The sequence below is a fragment of the Pseudoliparis swirei genome, chromosome 7, assembly GCF_029220125.1.
Source record: "Pseudoliparis swirei isolate HS2019 ecotype Mariana Trench chromosome 7, NWPU_hadal_v1, whole genome shotgun sequence".
Taxonomy (NCBI): Eukaryota; Metazoa; Chordata; class Actinopteri; order Perciformes; family Liparidae; genus Pseudoliparis; species Pseudoliparis swirei.
In genome coordinates this window covers 31,496,153-31,515,390 of record NC_079394.1, presented here as the reverse complement: position 1 = coordinate 31,515,390, position 19,238 = coordinate 31,496,153, and the positions used below count along the sequence as shown (strand labels likewise).

The following is a 19,238-nucleotide window of genomic DNA, read 5'->3' as shown; positions in this document are numbered from 1 at the left end:
TCTGCTGCGGGGAAGGGACAGGACGCGCGCGCACACACACACACAAACACACACACACAAACAGAGGGAGATGGAGATCAGTGCACCTGTCCGAGAGCTCAGGTATGAAGACAACCTGAGTTTAAAACAAGTTTCTGTTGATAAAGACTTTTCTGTTTTAGTGAAGCACTCAAACGCAACGCGGTGACGTCACGCGACAGGTGTCCTTTATATTAAAATATACGAGACGTGAAACACGGAGGACCGGCTCTGGCCTGAGGTCACATGAGACCCCGATCCCCCGCGCGGGTCGGACCGCAGACCGCAGACCGGCAGACCGGCAGACCGGTAGACCCGCAGACCCGCAGACCGGTAGACCCGCAGACCCGCAGACCGGTAGATAGGCAGACCGGTAGACCGGTAGACCGGTAGACCCGCAGACCGTAGACTGCGGTAGACCGGCTCCTTTCTGTAGTGATGACAACACGCAAGAGTTCACCCCCCCATGACACTATATTAAATATATGATCACTAATTTACTCTTTATATATATATATACATATACATACGTTTATATAAATATATAATATATATATATTATATATATATGAATAAGTATTCAGGTATTTTTAAATTGATAAATGCTTGTATAAAGATATGTAAATAAGTATATATAGTATATATATAAATATATGTCGATGTATAAAAGTATATATAGTATATATATATATATATGTGTGTGTGTATTCAACATATAAACATGGTTATATAAATAAATGTATATAAGTATATATAAAATAAATATATAACTGTATATATGTAAATAAGTATAAATAGTATATATATAAGTATATAAAGTATATACATAATTCTATGTATATAAGTATATATATAGTATACATATAAATATATATATGCATATAAGTATATATAGTATATATATAAATATATATATGTATATAAGTGTAAATAGTATATATAAAAATATATATATGTATATAAGTATAAATACTATATATATATATATAAATATATAAATGAATATAAGTATATAAGGTATATATATATAAATATATATATATATGTATAAATAGTATATATATAAATATATATATATATAAGTATAAATAGTATATATATATATATATAAGTATAAATAGCAAATTCCTCAACACCGCAAACTCAAGAGGTAAATAATCCCATAATTCATCAGGAGGCCTGATCAACATCCACTGATGGGGGTGTGTGTGTGTGGGGGGGGGGGGGGGTGTCTGAGTCAATTCACGTGTTTTCCAGCTGTTAAAATGAAAACAAAAACACAGTCCTCTGGTCCCCGGTCCCCGGTCCCCGCGCGCCCCGCACCGGGACTGTTACCTGCCATCTGCAGCGGCCGCGCGGGGTGCAGCGGGCTGAGCGGGTCCCCGCCGCCGGAGCCCTGCAGGCGCGCGCGCTCCACCACGTCGTGGTCGGCCCGGCAGAAGAGCCCGTCCTCCCGCAGCGCGAACTCGTCCCCCGGGATGAGCTGCCGGCTGCACGCCACGCAGCGGAAGCACTCGATGTGGTACACCTTGGCGCGCGCGCGCATCACGAAGTCGTTCTTGCTGAAGCCGATGTTGCACTTGGCGCACTTGATGCCGTACAGCCTGCGCGCGCGCACACACACACACACACACACACACACACACACACACACACACACACAGGCGTAAAACACACGGCCCATCAGCGGCGGCTCAGTCACTCCACACATCGAATTATAAAATAATTACAATTATAAAAAACAATTTCACCAAAAAAAGCATAATCAATAATTTGTAATAATCATATTATAATTACAATAATACGAATAATATAAATTACAATAACATGTTTTAATTATTTCTAAGCGCAAACAATATTTAATTCATTATTATCGTTATTACTATTATTATTATTATCATTATTATTATACAATACATGATGTTATTCTATTTAATTGTTGTTGTTTTTCGAGACTTTTATAAACAACGTGAATTATTATTATAATTCACATTGTATATTATTATCGTCCATCTTTTAATAACATTAAACAACAACTCAACCATTAATACAGTTGTTGTCTAATAATTGTTGACGTGTAATAACACCAACATCCCTGAGTTATCTACACTATATTAATAATTATAAATATCTCCATCGTGTCTGGATTAATCCGTTGTGATGGCTTCGTGTGGAACGTTGTTGTTGTTGTTGTTGTTGTTGTTGTGTAAATAATGTCATCATAACACTACCAGGCCGCTCGTTCTGCAGCAAGAACAACAAAATGATTATGATCATAAAGTCAAATCAATGAATTCATCTCCTGAGATCACAGCTCCGCGGCTGGGATCAGCCCAAAATTATCACAATTGTGAAATGTAAAAATTAAAAAAAAGTAAAACAGAAGAAGAAAAAAGTCCTAGTCCAAGTCCCGGTGCGTCCAGCCCGGTGCCCCCGCGCGAGAGGGTCGTGGTCCCGGGTCCTACCTGATGTAGTCCCGCTTGCAGTACGTCTTCCCGTCGCGCACGAAGCACGTGCACGACTCGTCCAGGTACTGGCTGCACTCGGCGCACTTGAGGCAGGCGGCGTGCCACTCCAGGTCCGGCGAGACCCGCAGGATGAACTGGTCGTGGATCTGGTTCCCGCAGCCCACGCACAGGGAGATCAGCCGCTTCTCTGGAAGACCACGCACGAGCAGGACACACATCACACACACTGCGCACGCACATATTAACATCATTACCCGAGAATAAGGCCTGCATTAACTTTTATTCTTCTTATATATGGACTGAATAAGGAATACAGTCTGAGGTCCTAATAGTCTGAATGCCATGAGACCCGGGCCGGGACTGGCCCGGCCCGGCCCGGCTCGGGGCTTACTTTTCGGCGGGTCCCCCATGTCTCCCATGTCCGCAGAGGAGCGCGACGCGAGGTCCGCTGTCAGCGGGCTGCGGGGCGCCGGGAGCCGGGCTGCTGTGCTCCGCTGCCGGGGGCTGTCTCCGGGGCCGGGGGGGCGGCGGGGGCTCGTGCGGTCCGGGAGAGGAGAGAGTGCGCGTGCGGATGCGTGTGTTCCCGGAGCGGTGTGTGTGGAGCTCTGAGGCGGCGGGCAGGCGGGCTGACGTAGGCCGGCCGCACGTCATCTGCATGGGCAGCTGATTGGCTGGTGCCCCCCCCCCCCCCCAAACACACACACACACACCATGCAGACACGCGCGCGCACACACACACACACACACACACACACACACACTGGCACACTTCTTGCATGTCACTTGTTTCAGCTTCACTTTGCTCTTTTCTGTTCTTCTCTATTTATTTATTTCGTGTTGTTTACTTAGTGGAGAAACACCTCTCTTCATCTCTCTCTTCATCTCTCTCTTCATCTCTCTCTCTTCATCTCTCTCTTCATCTCTCTCTCTTCATCTCTCTCTTCATCTCTCTCTCTTCATCTCTCTCTCTTCATCTCTCTCTTCATCTCTCTTCATCTCTCTCTTTTCATCTCTTTCTTTTTTACTTTAACTTTCAATGAACATAGTAATGTATAGAGGGGAAACACGTATTAATAAGACGTTATGAATCATTCCAATGAAGAGCTCAATGAAAACAGCAAGTCCTCTCAATGGGAGGAGTCCACCTGAAGAACGAGAAGTCCACCTGAAGAACGAGAAGTCCACTTGAAGAACGAGAAGTCCACCTGAAGAACGCGAAGTTCACCTTAATAACGAGAAGTCCACCTGAATAATGAGAAGTCCACCTGAAGAACGAGAAATCCATCAAAAGAACGAGAATTCCACCTGGAGAACAATACGTCTACCTGGAGAACAATAAGTCTACCTGAAGAACGAGAAATCCACCGAAATAAGTTCACCTGAAGAAGGAGAAGTCCACCTTAAGAACGAGAAGTCCACCTGAAGAAGGAGAAGTTCACCGAAAGAAGCAGAAGTCCCCCTGAAGAACGAGAAGTCCACCTGAAGAAGGAGAAGTTCACTTGAAGAAGGAGAAGTTCACCTGAAGAAGGAGAAGTCCACCTGAAGGAGAAGTTCACCGAAAGAAGCAGAAGTCCCCCTTAAGAACGAGAAGTCCACCTGAAGAAGGAGAAGTTCACTTGAAGAAGGAGAAGTTCACTTGAAGAAGGAGAAGTCCACCTGAAGAAGGAGAAGTCCACTTGAAGAATGAGAATTCCACCTGAAGAAGGAGAAGTTCACTTGAAGAAGGAGAAGTCCACCTTAAGAACGAGAAGTCAACCTGAAGAAGGAGAAGTCCACCTTAAGAACGAGAAGTCCACCTGAAGAAGGAGAAGTTCACTTGAAGAAGGAGAAGTCCACTTGAAGAAGGAGAAGTCCACCTGAAGCAAAGGTCCTCAGCAGCTGTAATTAGAGGCCGACAGGCGGCTCAGACACACACCGACGCCCTCTTGTGTTCGGAACCTCCTGAGGCCCTGAACGCACCATGGCAGTTGAAAGGAAGATGGAAGAGCCAATCAGAGACGGCGTGAGTTAAGGAGGAGAACTGGCTACTTTGATGACACATAGGGGGGGGGGGGGGGGGCAATAAAGCATAAACAATAAAGCATAAACAATAAAGCATGAACAATAAAGCATAAACAATAAAGCATGAACAATAAAGCATGAACAATAAAGCATAAACAATAAAGCATGAACAATAAAGCATAAACAATCAAGCATAAACAATAAAGCATGAACAATAAAGCATAAACAATAAAGCATGAACAATAAAGCATGAACAATAAAGCATAAACAATAAAGCATGAACAATAAAGCATGAACAATAAAGCATAAACAATAAAGCATGAACAATAAAGCATGAACAATAAAGCATAAACAATAAAGCATAAACAATAAAGCATGAACAATAAAGCATAAACAATAAAGCATGAACAATAAAGCATGAACAATAAAGCATGAACAATAAAGCATAAACAATAAAGCATGAACAATAAAGCATAAACAATAAAGCATGAACAATAAAGCATGAACAATAAAGCATGAACAATAAAGCATAAACAATAAAGCATGAACAATAAAGCATAAACAATAAAGCATAAACAATAAAGCATAAACAATAAAGCATAAACAATAAAGCATGAACAATAAAGCATAAACAATAAAGCATAAACAATAAAGCATAAGCAATAAAGCATAAACAATAAAGCATACACAATAAAGCATGAACAATAAAGCATACACAATCAAGCATAAACAATAAAGCATAAACAATAAAGCATACACAATAAAGCATAAACAATAAAGCATAAATAATAAAGCATAAACAATAAAGCATAAACAATAAAGCATGAACAATAAAGCATAAACAATAAAGCATAAACAATAAAGCATGAACAATAAAGCATGAACAATAAAGCATGAACAATAAAGCATAAACAATAAAGCATACACAATAAAGCATAAACAATAAAGCATAAACAATAAAGCATGAACAATAAAGCATACACAATCAAGCATAAACAATAAAGCATAAACAATAAAGCATACACAATAAAGCATAAACAATAAAGCATAAATAATAAAGCATAAACAATAAAGCATAAACAATAAAGCATACACAATAAAGCATAAACAATAAAGCATAAACAATAAAGCTCAGTGTATCCTAAGCATCCTTAAGGAGAGAGGAGCTCAGTGTATCCTAAGCGTCCTTAAGGAGAGAGGAGAGGAGAGAGTAGCTCAGTGTATCCTAAACGTCCTTAAGGAGAGAGGAGATGAGAGAGTAGCTCAGTGTATCCTAAGCGTCCTTAAGGAGAGAGGAGAGAGGAGCTCAGTGTATCCTAAGCATCCTTAAGGAGAGAGGAGAGGAGAGAGGAGCTCAAGATTCAAGATTCAAGATTCAAGATGTTTTATTTGTCACATACACACACAGGGTGTGCAGTGAAATGAAAGTCAATGCTCAGCAGGAATGTGCAAGGGCAACAAGTACACACTATTTACAATAAAAAACAACATAATATTTACAGTAAGTGTGTGTGTGTGTGTGTGTGTGTGTGTGCCTAAGAGGGGCAGTTGTGTGGGTCTATGTGGGGGTCCTGGTGAGGTCGGAGTTCACAGTCCTGATGGCCTGAGGAAAGAAACTCCGTGTATCCTAAGCGTCCTTAAGGAGAGAGGAGAGGAGCTCAGTGTATCCTAAGCGTCCTTAAGGAGAGAGGAGAGAGGAGCTCAGTGTATCCTAAGCGTCCTTAAGGAGAGAGGAGAGAGGAGCTCAGTGTATCCTAAGCGTCCTTAAGGAGAGAGGAGAGAGGAGCTCAGTGTATCCTAAGCGTCCTTAAGGAGAGAGGAGAGAGGAGCTCAGTGTATCCTAAGCGTCCTTAAGGAGAGAGGAGAGAGGAGCTCAGTGTATCCTAAACGTCCATAAGGAGAGAGGAGAGAGGAGCTCAGTGTATCCTAAGCATCCTTAAGGAGAGAGGAGAGAGGAGCTCAGTGTATCCTAAGCGTCCTTAAGGAGAGAGGAGAGAGGAGCTCAGTGTATCCTAAGCATCCTTAAGGAGAGAGGAGAGAGGAGCTCAGTGTATCCTAAGCGTCCTTAAGGAGAGAGGAGAGAGGAGCTCAGTGTATCCTAAGTGTCCTTAAGGAGAGAGGAGAGGAGCTCAGTGTATCCTAAGTGTCCTTAAGGAGAGAGGAGAGGAGCTCAGTGTATCCTAAGCGTCCTTAAGGAGAGAGGAGAGAGGAGCTCAGTGTATCCTAAGCGTCCTTAAGGAGAGAGGAGAGAGGAGCTCAGTGTATCCTAAGCGTCCTTAAGGAGAGAGGAGAGGAGCTCAGTGTATCCTAAGCGTCCTTAAGGAGAGAGGAGAGAGGAGCTCAGTGTATCCTAAACGTCCATAAGGAGAGAGGAGAGAGGAGCTCAGTGTATCCTAAGCATCCTTACGGAGAGAGGAGAGGAGAGAGGAGCTCAGTGTATCCTAAGCGTCCTTAAGGAGAGAGGAGAGAGGAGCTCAGTGTATCCTAAGCATCCTTAAGGAGAGAGGAGAGAGGAGCTCAGTGTATCCTAAGCGTCCTTAAGGAGAGAGGAGAGAGGAGCTCAGTGTATCCTAAGTGTCCTTAAGGAGAGAGGAGAGAGGAGCTCAGTGTATCCTAAGCGTCCTTAAGGAGAGAGGAGAGAGGAGCTCAGTGTATCCTAAGCGTCCTTAAGGAGAGAGGCGAGAGGAGCTCAGTGTATCCTAAGCGTCCTTAAGGAGAGAGGAGAGAGGAGCTCAGTGTATCCTAAGCGTCCTTAAGGAGACAGTGGGTAGGAGTCTGGAACATGGGGACTCTCTGGGGCCCCGTTCCTCTGTCATGGCCGAGGCCGGATTACCATCAGATCCGAGATCTCCCCAGGGGCCTCCGGCTAAATGTAACGTTGTCTTGGGAGGGGACGAATCAAAAGGACCTGGTTCTGACTGGACTCTAGACCTGGTTCTGACTGGACTCTAGACCTGGTTCTGACTGGCGTTTGATCAGCAAAGAGTTCCAATGAAGAAATGAGGTCCTAACCCAGGACCGGTACCCGCCGTTTGGACCCCCCCCCCCCCCCCCCAGCAGGGACCACAGGACTGACCCCTCGCTCCGCCCTCTGGATGAGGTCCTTCAGGTGCTCCTCCGTCATCGGCCGACCGGGACATCACCCGATGTGATGGCCACAGGCGGGGGGGGGGTGGGCTACCTCCCCTGGGTGCCACACTGACCATATGGCCTGGCCTAGACCCTCTAGATGGGCGAGCTGGTCCTTGGACCACCTGAGGCAGCAGCAGCTCTCGTAATCACTGGAGACAAGGGCCACTTGACACCGGGCTGACAGATGGGGCTCCGGCACCGCTGCTGCCGCTGTGTGTGTGTGTGTGTGTGTGTGTGTGTGTGTGTGTGTGTGTGTGTGTGTGTGTGTGTGTGTGTGTGTGTGTGTGTGTGTTCAGATTGAGAGGCACAATAAGGGCGACGATGTGTCAGGGGTGGTTAAACATGATGGTGGAAAGCCTGTCTTCCTGTTGTCTCCAGGGCCGCCGTGGCCCCGGGCCACGACTGCAGGCACATTTCATCACATCTAAAGAAGCCCAAACAACAGAGGAGCACAACACTGCAGCGCCCCCTAGGGGGGGGCAGAACCTTGTGTTCACCTCACGCCACAACCTGTAAGACTCAATGAGGACCAACAGACAACCCAATGATCAGTGGTGGGTCGTGGACCTGGACTACTGCTACTACTACTGCTAATGCTACTACTGCTACTAGTAGCATTAGCAGTAGTAGTACCAATCAGGATCGGGTTGGGGTTTCTCGTGACTCTTACGGACCACCGTTTGTTCACGAGGTGAAGTCTTCCTGTTCACGCTGGGCTCGGCCTGAAGGTCTTTCTCAGCTCCACGATGTTCGACCTCCGTGTTCCTGAAGACATCAAACCGTCAAGTCCAGGGAACACCGTCTTTAGAAAAACAAACTTTGAACCAACTTTTAAAAACTCCCATCACCTTCCTCAAAGTCAAAGGTCAGGAGTTTCTGCGAGCGACCGTTCAGAGGGAGTCTTGGTGAAAGGCTCGTCGCTGCGGGTTGGAATCCCTGCAGGTGGCTGCCCGCGTGGTGGGACTGATGTGTTGATGAGCAGCACTTTATGGAAGGAGGATGACGTCATCGCTACAGAAACCTCCAGAGTTCATGTCGGTCTCCAGTCTGAACAGAAATCATGAACAACGTCATTTCAAAGTGTCTTTAATTCATAATATTGAATCCTGATTGAAGGAATGAAGTTTCAGGTTTCTTGAATCGATTTCGAATGATGAATGAATTAGAATTTAATGTTGAATGTAGTTGTTTCCCCAAAGATCCATTCTCTAATACTCACTACCTGTGGAACATTACCTGTGGAACATTACCTGTGGAGCATCACCTGTGGAACATTGCCTGAACATCACCTGTGGAACATCACGGAGCATCACCTGTGAATCGATTGGAGCATCACCTGTGAACATTAGAATTTAATGTTGAATGTAGTTGTTTCCCCAAAGATCCATTCTCTAATACTCACTACCTGTGGAACATTACCTGTGGAACATTACCTGTGGAGCATCACCTGTGGAACATTGCCTGTGGAGCATCACCTGTGGAGCATCACCTGTGGAACATCACCTGTGGAACATCACCTGTGGAACATTACATGTGGAGCATCACCTGTGGAACACTACCTGTGGAGCATCACCTGTGGAACATTACCTGTGGAGCATTACATGTGGCGCATTACCTGTGGAGCATCACCTGTGGAGCATCACCTGTGGAACATCACCTGTGGAGCATTACCTGTGGAACATTACATGTGGAGCATTACCTGTGGAGCATCACCTGTGGAGCATTACCTGTGGAGCATTACCTGTGGAGCATCACCTGTGGAGCATTACATGTGGAGCATTACCTGTGGAACATTACCTGTGGAGCATTACCTGTGGAGCATCACCTGTGGAGCATTACCTGTGGAGCATCACCTGTGGAGCATCACCTGTGGAACATCACCTGTGGAGCATCACCTGTGGAGCATCACCTGTGGAGCATCACCTGTGGAGCATCACCTGTGGAACATCACCTTTGGAGCATCACCTGTGGAGCATCACCTGTGGAGCATCACCTGTGGAACATCACCTGTGGAGCATCACATGTGGAGCATCACCTGTGGAGCATCACATGTGGAGCATCACCTGTGGAGCATCACCTGTGGAGCATTACCTGTGGAGCATCACCTGTGGAGCATCACCTGTGGAGCATTACATGTGGAGCATCACCTGTGGAGCATCACCTGTGGAGCATCACCTGTGGAGCATCACATGTGGAACGTTACATGTGGAGCATTACCTGTGGAGCATCACCTGTGGAGCATTACCTGTGGAGCATCACCTGTGGAGCATCACCTGTGGAACATCACCTGTGGAGCATCACCTGTGGAACATCACCTGTGGAGCATCACCTGTGGAGCATCACCTGTGGAGCATCACCTGTGGAGCATCACATGTGGAGCATCACCTGTGGAGCATCACCTGTGGAGCATCACATGTGGAGCATCACCTGTGGAGCATCACCTGTGGAACATTACATGTGGAGCATCACCTGTGGAGCATCACCTGTGGAGCATCACCTGTGGAGCATCACATGTGGAGCATCACCTGTGGAGCATCACATGTGGAGCATCACCTGTGGAGCATCACCTGTGGAGCATCACATGTGGAGCATCACCTGTGGAGCATCACTGGAGCATCACATGTGGAGCATCACCTGTGGAGCATCACCTGTGGAGCATCACATGTGGAGCATCACCTGGGGAGCATCACATGTGGAGCATCACCTGTGGAGCATTACATGTGGAGCATCACCTGTGGAGCATCACCTGTGGAGCATCACATGTGGAACGTTACATGTGGAGCATTACCTGTGGAGCATCACCTGTGGAGCATTACCTGTGGAGCATTACCTGTGGAGCATCACCTGTGGAACATCACATGTGGAACATTACATGTGGAGCATCACCTGTGGAGCATCACCTGTGGAGCATCACCTGTGGAGCATCACATGTGGAGCATCACCTGTGGAGCATCACATGTGGAGCATCACCTGTGGAACATTACATGTGGAGCATCACCTGTGGAGCATCACCTGTGGAGCATTACCTGTGGAGCATCACCTGTGGAGCATCACCTGTGGAGCATTACCTGTGGAGCATTACCTGTGGAACATTACATGTGGAGCATCACCTGTGGAACATCACCTGTGGAGCATTACATGTGGAGCATCACCTGTGGAGCATCACCTGTGGAGCATCACCTGTGGAACATTACATGTGGAGCATCACCTGTGGAGCATCACCTGTGGAGCATTACCTGTGGAGCATCACCTGTGGAGCATTACCTGTGGAGCATTACCTGTGGAACATTACATGTGGAGCATCACCTGTGGAACATCACCTGTGGAACATCACCTGTGGAACATCACCTGTGGAGCATCACCTGTGGAACATTACATGTGGAGCATCACCTGTGGAGCATCACCTGTGGAACATCACCTGTGGAACATCACCTGTGGAGCATCACCTGTGGAACATCACCTGTGGAGCATCACCTGTGGAGCATCACCTGTGGAACATCACCTGTGGAACATCACCTGTGGAGCATCACCTGTGGAACATTACATGTGGAGCATTACCTGTGGAGCATTACCTGTGGAACATTACATGTGGAGCATTACCTGTGGAGCATCACCTGTGGAACATCACCTGTGGAGCATCACCTGTGGAACATTACATGTGGAGCATTACCTGTGGAGCATTACCTGTGGAACATTACATGTGGAGCATCACCTGTGGAGCATCACCTGTGGAACATTACATGTGGAGCATCACCTGTGGAGCATCACATGTGGAGCATCACCTGTGGAGCATCACCTGTGGAGCATCACCTGTGGAACATTACATGTGGAGCATCACCTGTGGAGCATCACCTGTGGAGCATCACCTGTGGAGCATCACCTGTGGAGCATCACATGTGGAGCATCACCTGTGGAACATCACCTGTGGAACATTACATGTGGAGCATCACCTGTGGAGCATCACCTGTGGAGCATCACCTGTGGAGCATCACATGTGGAGCATCACCTGTGGAGCATCACATGTGGAGCATCACCTGTGGAGCATCACCTGTGGAGCATCACATGTGGAGCATCACCTGTGGAGCATCACCTGTGGAGCATCACATGTGGAACGTTACATGTGGAGCATTACCTGTGGAGCATCACCTGTGGAGCATCACCTGTGGAGCATCACCTGTGGAACATCACCTGTGGAACATTACATGTGGAGCATCACCTGTGGAGCATCACCTGTGGAGCATCACCTGTGGAACATTACATGTGGAGCATCACCTGTGGAGCATCACCTGTGGAGCATCACATGTGGAACGTTACATGTGGAGCATCACATGTGGAGCATCACCTGTGGAGCATCACATGTGGAGCATCACCTGTGGAACATTACATGTGGAGCATCACCTGTGGAGCATCACCTGTGGAGCATCACATGTGGAACGTTACATGTGGAGCATTACCTGTGGAGCATCACCTGTGGAACATCACCTGTGGAACATTACATGTGGAGCATCACCTGTGGAGCATCACCTGTGGAGCATCACATGTGGAACGTTACATGTGGAGCATCACATGTGGAGCGTCACCTGTGGAGCATCACCTGTGGAACATCACCTGTGGAACATTACCTGTGGAGCATCACCTGTGGAGCATCACCTGTGGAACATTACATGTGGAGCATCACCTGTGGAGCATCACCTGTGGAGCATCACCTGTGGAACACTACCTGTGGAGCATCACCTGTGGAGCATCACCTGTGGAGCATCACCTGTGGAACATCACCTGTGGAACATCACCTGTGGAGCATCACCTGTGGAACATCACCTGTGGAACATCACCTGTGGAACATCACCTGTGGAACATTACATGTGGAGCATCACCTGTGGAGCATCACCTGTGGAGCATCACCTGTGGAACATTACATGTGGAGCATTACCTGTGGAGCATCACCTGTGGAACACTACCTGTGGAGCATCACCTGTGGAGCATCACCTGTGGAGCATCACCTGTGGAGCATCACCTGTGGAGCATTACCTGTGGAACATCACCTGTGGAACATCACCTGTGGAACATCACCTGTGGAGCATCACCTGTGGAACATCACCTGTGGAGCATCACCTGTGGAACATCACCTGTGGAACATCACCTGTGGAGTATCACCTGTGGAACACTACCTGTGGAGCATCACCTGTGGAACATCACCTGTGGAACATTACATGTGGAGCATTACCTGTGGAACATCACCTGTGGAACATTACACGTGGAGCATCACCTGTGGAGCATCACCTGTGGAACATTACATGTGGAGCATCACCTGTGGAGCATCACATGTGGAGCATCACCTGTGGAGCATCACCTGTGGAACATTACATGTGGAGCATCACCTGTGGAGCATCACCTGTGGAGCATCACCTGTGGAGCATCACCTGTGGAGCATCACATGTGGAGCATCACCTGTGGAACATCACCTGTGGAGCATCACCTGTGGAGCATCACATGTGGAGCATCACCTGTGGAGCATCACCTGTGGAGCATCACATGTGGAGCATCACCTGTGGAGCATCACCTGTGGAACATTACATGTGGAGCATCACCTGTGGAGCATCACCTGTGGAACATTACATGTGGAGCATCACCTGTGGAGCATCACCTGTGGAACATCACCTGTGGAACATTACATGTGGAGCATTACCTGTGGAGCATCACCTGTGGAGCATCACCTGTGGAGCATCACCTGTGGAACATCACCTGTGGAACATTACATGTGGAGCATTACATGTGGAGCATCACCTGTGGAGCATTACCTGTGGAACATCACCTGTGGAGCATCACCTGTGGAACATCACCTGTGGAACATTACATGTGGAGCATTACCTGTGGAACATCACCTGTGGAACATTACATGTGGAACATCACCTGTGGAGCATCACCTGTGGAACATCACCTGTGGAGCATCACCTGTGGAACATCACCTGTGGAACATCACCTGTGGAGCATCACCTGTGGAACATCACCTGTGGAACATCACCTGTGGAGCATCACCTGTGGAGCATCACCTGTGGAGCATTACCTGTGGAACATCACCTGTGGAACATCACCTGTGGAACATCACCTGTGGAGCATCACCTGTGGAACATCACCTGTGGAGCATCACCTGTGGAACATCACCTGTGGAACATCACCTGTGGAGCATCACCTGTGGAACATCACCTGTGGAGCATTACCTGTGGAACATCACCTGTGGAACATCACCTGTGGAGCATCACCTGTGGAACATCACCTGTGGAACATCACCTGTGGAACATCACCTGTGGAACATCACCTGTGGAGCATCACCTGTGGAACATCACCTGTGGAGCATCACCTGTGGAGCATCACCTGTGGAACATCACCTGTGGAACATCACCTGTGGAACATCACCTGTGGAGCATCACCTGTGGAGCATCACCTGTGGAGCATCACCTGTGGAACACGAGTCACTGAGCAGCTCCTCAGACTCCGGAGCGTCACGCCGACAGGAGGATGGGAACTAGAGTTAATCACATGAAATGAAAAACACTTTAACGTACTAATGTTTTAACTCGCTGGAGGAACAATGACGCCGCCGCTCGGCCTCCACCTGAGGTCACCTGAGGTCACCTGAGGTCACCTGCCCTCCATCGCCCGGCGAGCCGAGCTGCGTCACGGAGCGAGGTCTCGCCCCGAGGCTCCGCTAAAAGGTTTTCACACCAGGAGAATGTTTACCCCAGCCGCCACCTCACTCCACGACGATCCACATGTTTACATGTTCGTTAATCCCGAGTTTCCTCTAATGCATCACTTATAATAACAGAGCGGCGCCTCCCAGGAAGTGAGCGGTCCAGAGGCTCCCTGACTTCACGCCGCTGACATCTGCACTTTGGGTGAAGACACAAGAGGAACGACGTGTTCCAGGAGACAGAGAAGTGAACTCCAGTGATTTGACCAAACAAGCCAAACTGTTATCTTCTAAAGAGACGAGTGAGAGCCTCTGTGGGCGTGGCCTCCCGATGACGTCACTGTTGAGACGCTCGGCCTCCAGGCCACGACCTGTGCTTCATGAGGGGCTAGGCTAGCTCGGGACACGTGTGGCTGCTCTCCTCGTGGCGCTTCGACAACATGTCTCAGGGAACGTTGAATGTTGACACGACGTAGCCCACCACGTAGCCCACGACGTAGCCCACGACGTAGCCCCACGACATAGCCCACGACGTAGCCCACGACGTAGCCCACGACGTAGCCCACGACGTAGCCCACGACGTAGCCCACCACGCAGCCCACGACGTAGCCCCACGACGTAGCCCCACGACGTAGCCCACGATGTAGCCCCATGACGTAGCCCACGACGTAGCCCACGACGTATCCCCACCACGAGCCCCACGACAGCCCCACGACACAGCCCACACGTAGCCCCACGACGAGCCCACGACGTAGCCCACGACTCACGACGTAGCCTCACGACGAGCCCCACGACGCAGCCCACGACGTAGCCCACGCGAGCCACGACGAGCCCACGACGTAGCCCCACGACAGCCCCACCACCACGAGCCCACGACGTAGCCCCACGACGCAGCCCACGACAGCAGCCCACGACGTAGCCCCACGACGAGCCCACGACGAGCCCCACCACGTAGCCCCACACGCAGCCCCACGAGCCTCACCCACGCAGCCCACGACGAGCTCACGACGTAGCCCCACGACGTAGCCCCACGAGCCCACGACGTAGCCCACGACGAGCCCACCACGCAGCCCCAGACAGCCCACGACGTAGCCCACCCACGCAGCCCACGACGAGCCCACGACGAGCCCCACCATCAGCCCACGAGCCCCACACGTAGCCCACGACGTAGCCCCACGAGCCCACGCAGCCAGCCCACGACGTAGCCCCACGACGAGCCCACGACGAGCCCACGACGCAGCCCCACGACGAGCCCACGACGTAGCCCACGACGAGCCCACGACGTAGCCCACCACGAGCCCACGACGCAGCCCCACGACGTAGCCCACGACGTAGCCCACGACGTAGCCCACCCACGAGCCCACCACGCAGCCCCACCACGAGCCCACGACGTAGCCCACCCACGACAGCCCCACGACGTAGCCCACGACGTAGCCCACGAGCCCCACGACGAGCCCCCACGACCCACGACAGCCCACGACGTAGCCCACGATGTAGCCCCACGACGTAGCCCACGACGAGCCCACGACGAGCCCACCACGAGCCCCACGCAGCCCACGACGTAGCCCACGACATAGCCCACGACGTAGCCCCACGACATAGCCCACGACGAGCCCCCATGCAGCCCACGACGTAGCCCACGACGTAGCCCCACCACGAGCCTACCCACGCAGCCCCACGACGTAGCCCACGACGTAGCCCCACGACGTAGCCCACGACGTAGCCCCACGACGTAGCCCCACGACGTAGCCCACGACGTAGCCCACGACGTAGCCCACGACGTAGCCCACGACGAGCCCACCACGAGCCCACGACGTAGCCCCACGACGCAGCCCCACGACGAGCCCACGACGTAGCCCCACGACGAGCCCACCACGTAGCCCCACGACGTAGCCCACGACGTAGCCCCACGACGTAGCCCCACGACGTAGCCCACGACGTAGCCCACGACGTAGCCCACGACGTAGCCCCACGACGTAGCCCCACGAAGTAGCCCACGATGTAGCCCACGACGTAGCCCCACACGAGCCCCACGGCAGCCCACGACGTAGCCCACGACGTAGCCCACGACGTAGCCCACGACGTAGCCCACGACGTAGCCCACGACGTAGCCCCACGACGTAGCCCCACGACAGCCCACGACGAGCCCGACGAGCCCCCACGCAGCCCACGTAGCCCACGACGTAGCCCCACCACGTAGCCCACGACGTAGCCCACGACGTAGCCCCACGACGTAGCCCACGACGTAGCCCACGACGTAGCCCACGACGTAGCCCCACGACGTAGCCCACGACGTAGCCCCACGACGTAGCCCCACGACGTAGCCCCACGACATAGCCCACGACGTAGCCCCACGACATAGCCCACGACGTAGCCCACGACGTAGCCCACGACGTAGCCCACGACGTAGCCCCACGACGTAGCCCACCACGCAGCCCACGACGTAGCCCACGACGTAGCCCACGACGTAGCCCCACGACGTAGCCCCACGACGTAGCCCCACGACGTAGCCCACGACGTAGCCCCACGACGTAGCCCACGACGTAGCCCCACGACGTAGCCCCACGACGTAGCCCCACGACATAGCCCACGACGTAGCCCACGACGTAGCCCCACGACGTAGCCCACGACGTAGCCCACGACGAGCCCCCACGACGCAGCCCACGACGTAGCCCACCCACGTAGCCCACGACGAGCCCCACGCACGCAGCCCACGACGCAGCCCCACGACGAGCCCACCACGCAGCCCACCACGAGCCCACGACGTAGCCCCACGACGAAGCCCATGACGTAGCCCCACGACGAGCCCCACGACGCAGCCCACGACGAGCCCCCACGAGCCCCACGACGCAGCCCACGACGCAGCCCACGACGCAGCCCACCCACGCAGCCCACGACGCAGCCCACGACGAGCCCCACGATCGCAGCCCACGACGTAGCCCACGACGCAGCCCACCCACGTAGCCCACGACGAGCCCCACGACGTAGCCCACACGCAGCCCACGACGCAGCCCACGACGCAGCCCACGACGTAGCCCCAGCCCACGACGTAGCCCACGACGTAGCCCACGACGTAGCCCACGACGTAGCCCCACGACATAGCCCCACGACGTAGCCCACGATGTAGCCCCACGACGTAGCCCACGACGTAGCCCACGACGTAGCCCACAACGTAGCCCACGACGTAGCCCACCACGCAGCCCACGACGTAGCCCACGACGTAGCCCACGACGTAGCCCACGACGTAGCCCACGACGTAGCCCACCACGCAGCCCACGACGTAGCCCCACGACGTAGCCCCACGAAGTAGCCCACGACGTGAGCCCACGCACGTAGCCCACGACGAGCCCACGACGAGCCCACCACGAGCCCCACGACGTAGCCCACGACGTAGCCCACGACGTAGCCCACGACGCAGCCCACGCACGTAGCCCCACGACGAGCCCACACGCAGCCCCACACGACGAGCCCACGACGCAGCCCCACGAGCCCACGACGCAGCCCACCACGAGCCCCACAACGTAGCCCCACGACGTAGCCCACGACGTAGCCCCACGACGTAGCCCACGACGTAGCCCACGACGTAGCCCCACGACGTAGCCCACGACGTAGCCCACGACGTAGCCCCACGACGTAGCCCACGACGTAGCCCACGACGTAGCCCCACGACGTAGCCCCACGACGTAGCCCCACGACGTAGCCCACGACGTAGCCCACGACGTAGCCCCACGACGTAGCCCACGACGTAGCCCACGACGTAGCCCACGACGTAGCCCCACGACGTAGCCCCACGACGTAGCCCACGACGTAGCCCCACGACGTAGCCCACGACGTAGCCCACGACGTAGCCCACGACGTAGCCCCACGACGTAGCCCACGACGTAGCCCCACGACGTAGCCCACGACGTAGCCCCACGACGTAGCCCCACGACGTAGCCCACGACGTAGCCCCACGACGTAGCCCACGACGTAGCCCATGACGTAGCCCCACGACGTAGCCCACGACGTAGCCCACGACGTAGCCCCACGACGCACGAGCCCCACGATGTAGCCCCACGACGTAGCCCACGACGTAGCACACAACGTAGCCCCACGACGTAGCCCCACGACGTAGCCCCACGACGTAGCCCACGACGACGAGCCCCACCACGCAGCCCCACCCACGCAGCCCACGACGCAGCCCACGACGCAGCCCCACGACGCAGCCCCACGACGAGCTCCACGACGCAGCCCACGACGCAGCCCCACGACGCAGCCCCACGACGAGCCCACGACGCAGCCCCACGACGAGCCCACGACGCAGCCCACGACGTAGCCCACGACGTAGCCCCACGACGTAGGCCCACGACGTAGCCCACGACGAGCCCCACCCACGAGCCCATGACGAGCCCACGACGCAGCCCACGACGAGCCCACGACGCAGCCCACGACGCAGCCCACGACGAGCCCCACGACGCAGCCCCACGACGTAGCCCACCCACGAGCCCACGATGTAGCCCACGACGTAGCCCACGACGTAGCCCCACGACGTAGCCCACGACGTAGCCCAACGACGTAGCCCACGACGTAGCCCCATGACGTAGCCCAACGACGTAGCCCACGACGTAGCCCACGACGTAGCCCCACGACGTAGCCCACGACGTAGCCCACGACGTAGCCCAACGACGTAGCCCCATGACGTAGCCCACGACGTAGCCCACGACGTAGCCCACGACGTAGCCCACGATGTAGCCCACGACGTAGCCCCACGACGTAGCCCACGACGTAGCCCCACGACGTAGCCCACGACGTAGCCCACGACGTAGCCCAACGACGTAGCCCACGACGTAGCCCACGACGTAGCCCAACGACGTAGCCCACGACGTAGCCCCACGACGTGCTTTTGTTGGCTGACCCTCAGACTCCAGAGTCCATCACTCTGTTTACCT

At 52.6% G+C, this 19,238-nt stretch overlaps 2 protein-coding genes across 3 annotated transcripts in view; both read right to left on the bottom strand.

Annotated features, from left to right (window-relative positions):
• Window positions 1-3,094, bottom strand: part of isl1a (ISL LIM homeobox 1a) — a 5,804-nt gene extending 2,710 nt beyond the window's left edge. Inside the window, exons 1-4 of one of the 2 annotated variants that reach the window (XM_056419280.1) lie at window positions 2,878-3,094; window positions 2,484-2,673; window positions 1,354-1,622; window positions 1-4 (exon numbers count right to left, since the gene is read on the bottom strand). The exon at window positions 1-4 is cut by the window's left edge and continues 281 nt beyond it. In XM_056419280.1, the coding sequence (XP_056275255.1) occupies window positions 1-4; window positions 1,354-1,622; window positions 2,484-2,673; window positions 2,878-2,905 (491 nt within the window). In that variant the 5' untranslated portion in view covers window positions 2,906-3,094. Of the gene's footprint in view, window positions 5-1,353; window positions 1,623-2,483; window positions 2,713-2,877 lie in introns of both variants that reach the window. The other variant, XM_056419281.1, reaches the window with a different exon arrangement.
• sub1b (SUB1 regulator of transcription b) overlaps window positions 1-19,238 on the bottom strand; it is a 275,625-nt gene that overhangs the window by 67,654 nt on the left and 188,733 nt on the right. The window lies entirely within an intron of this gene.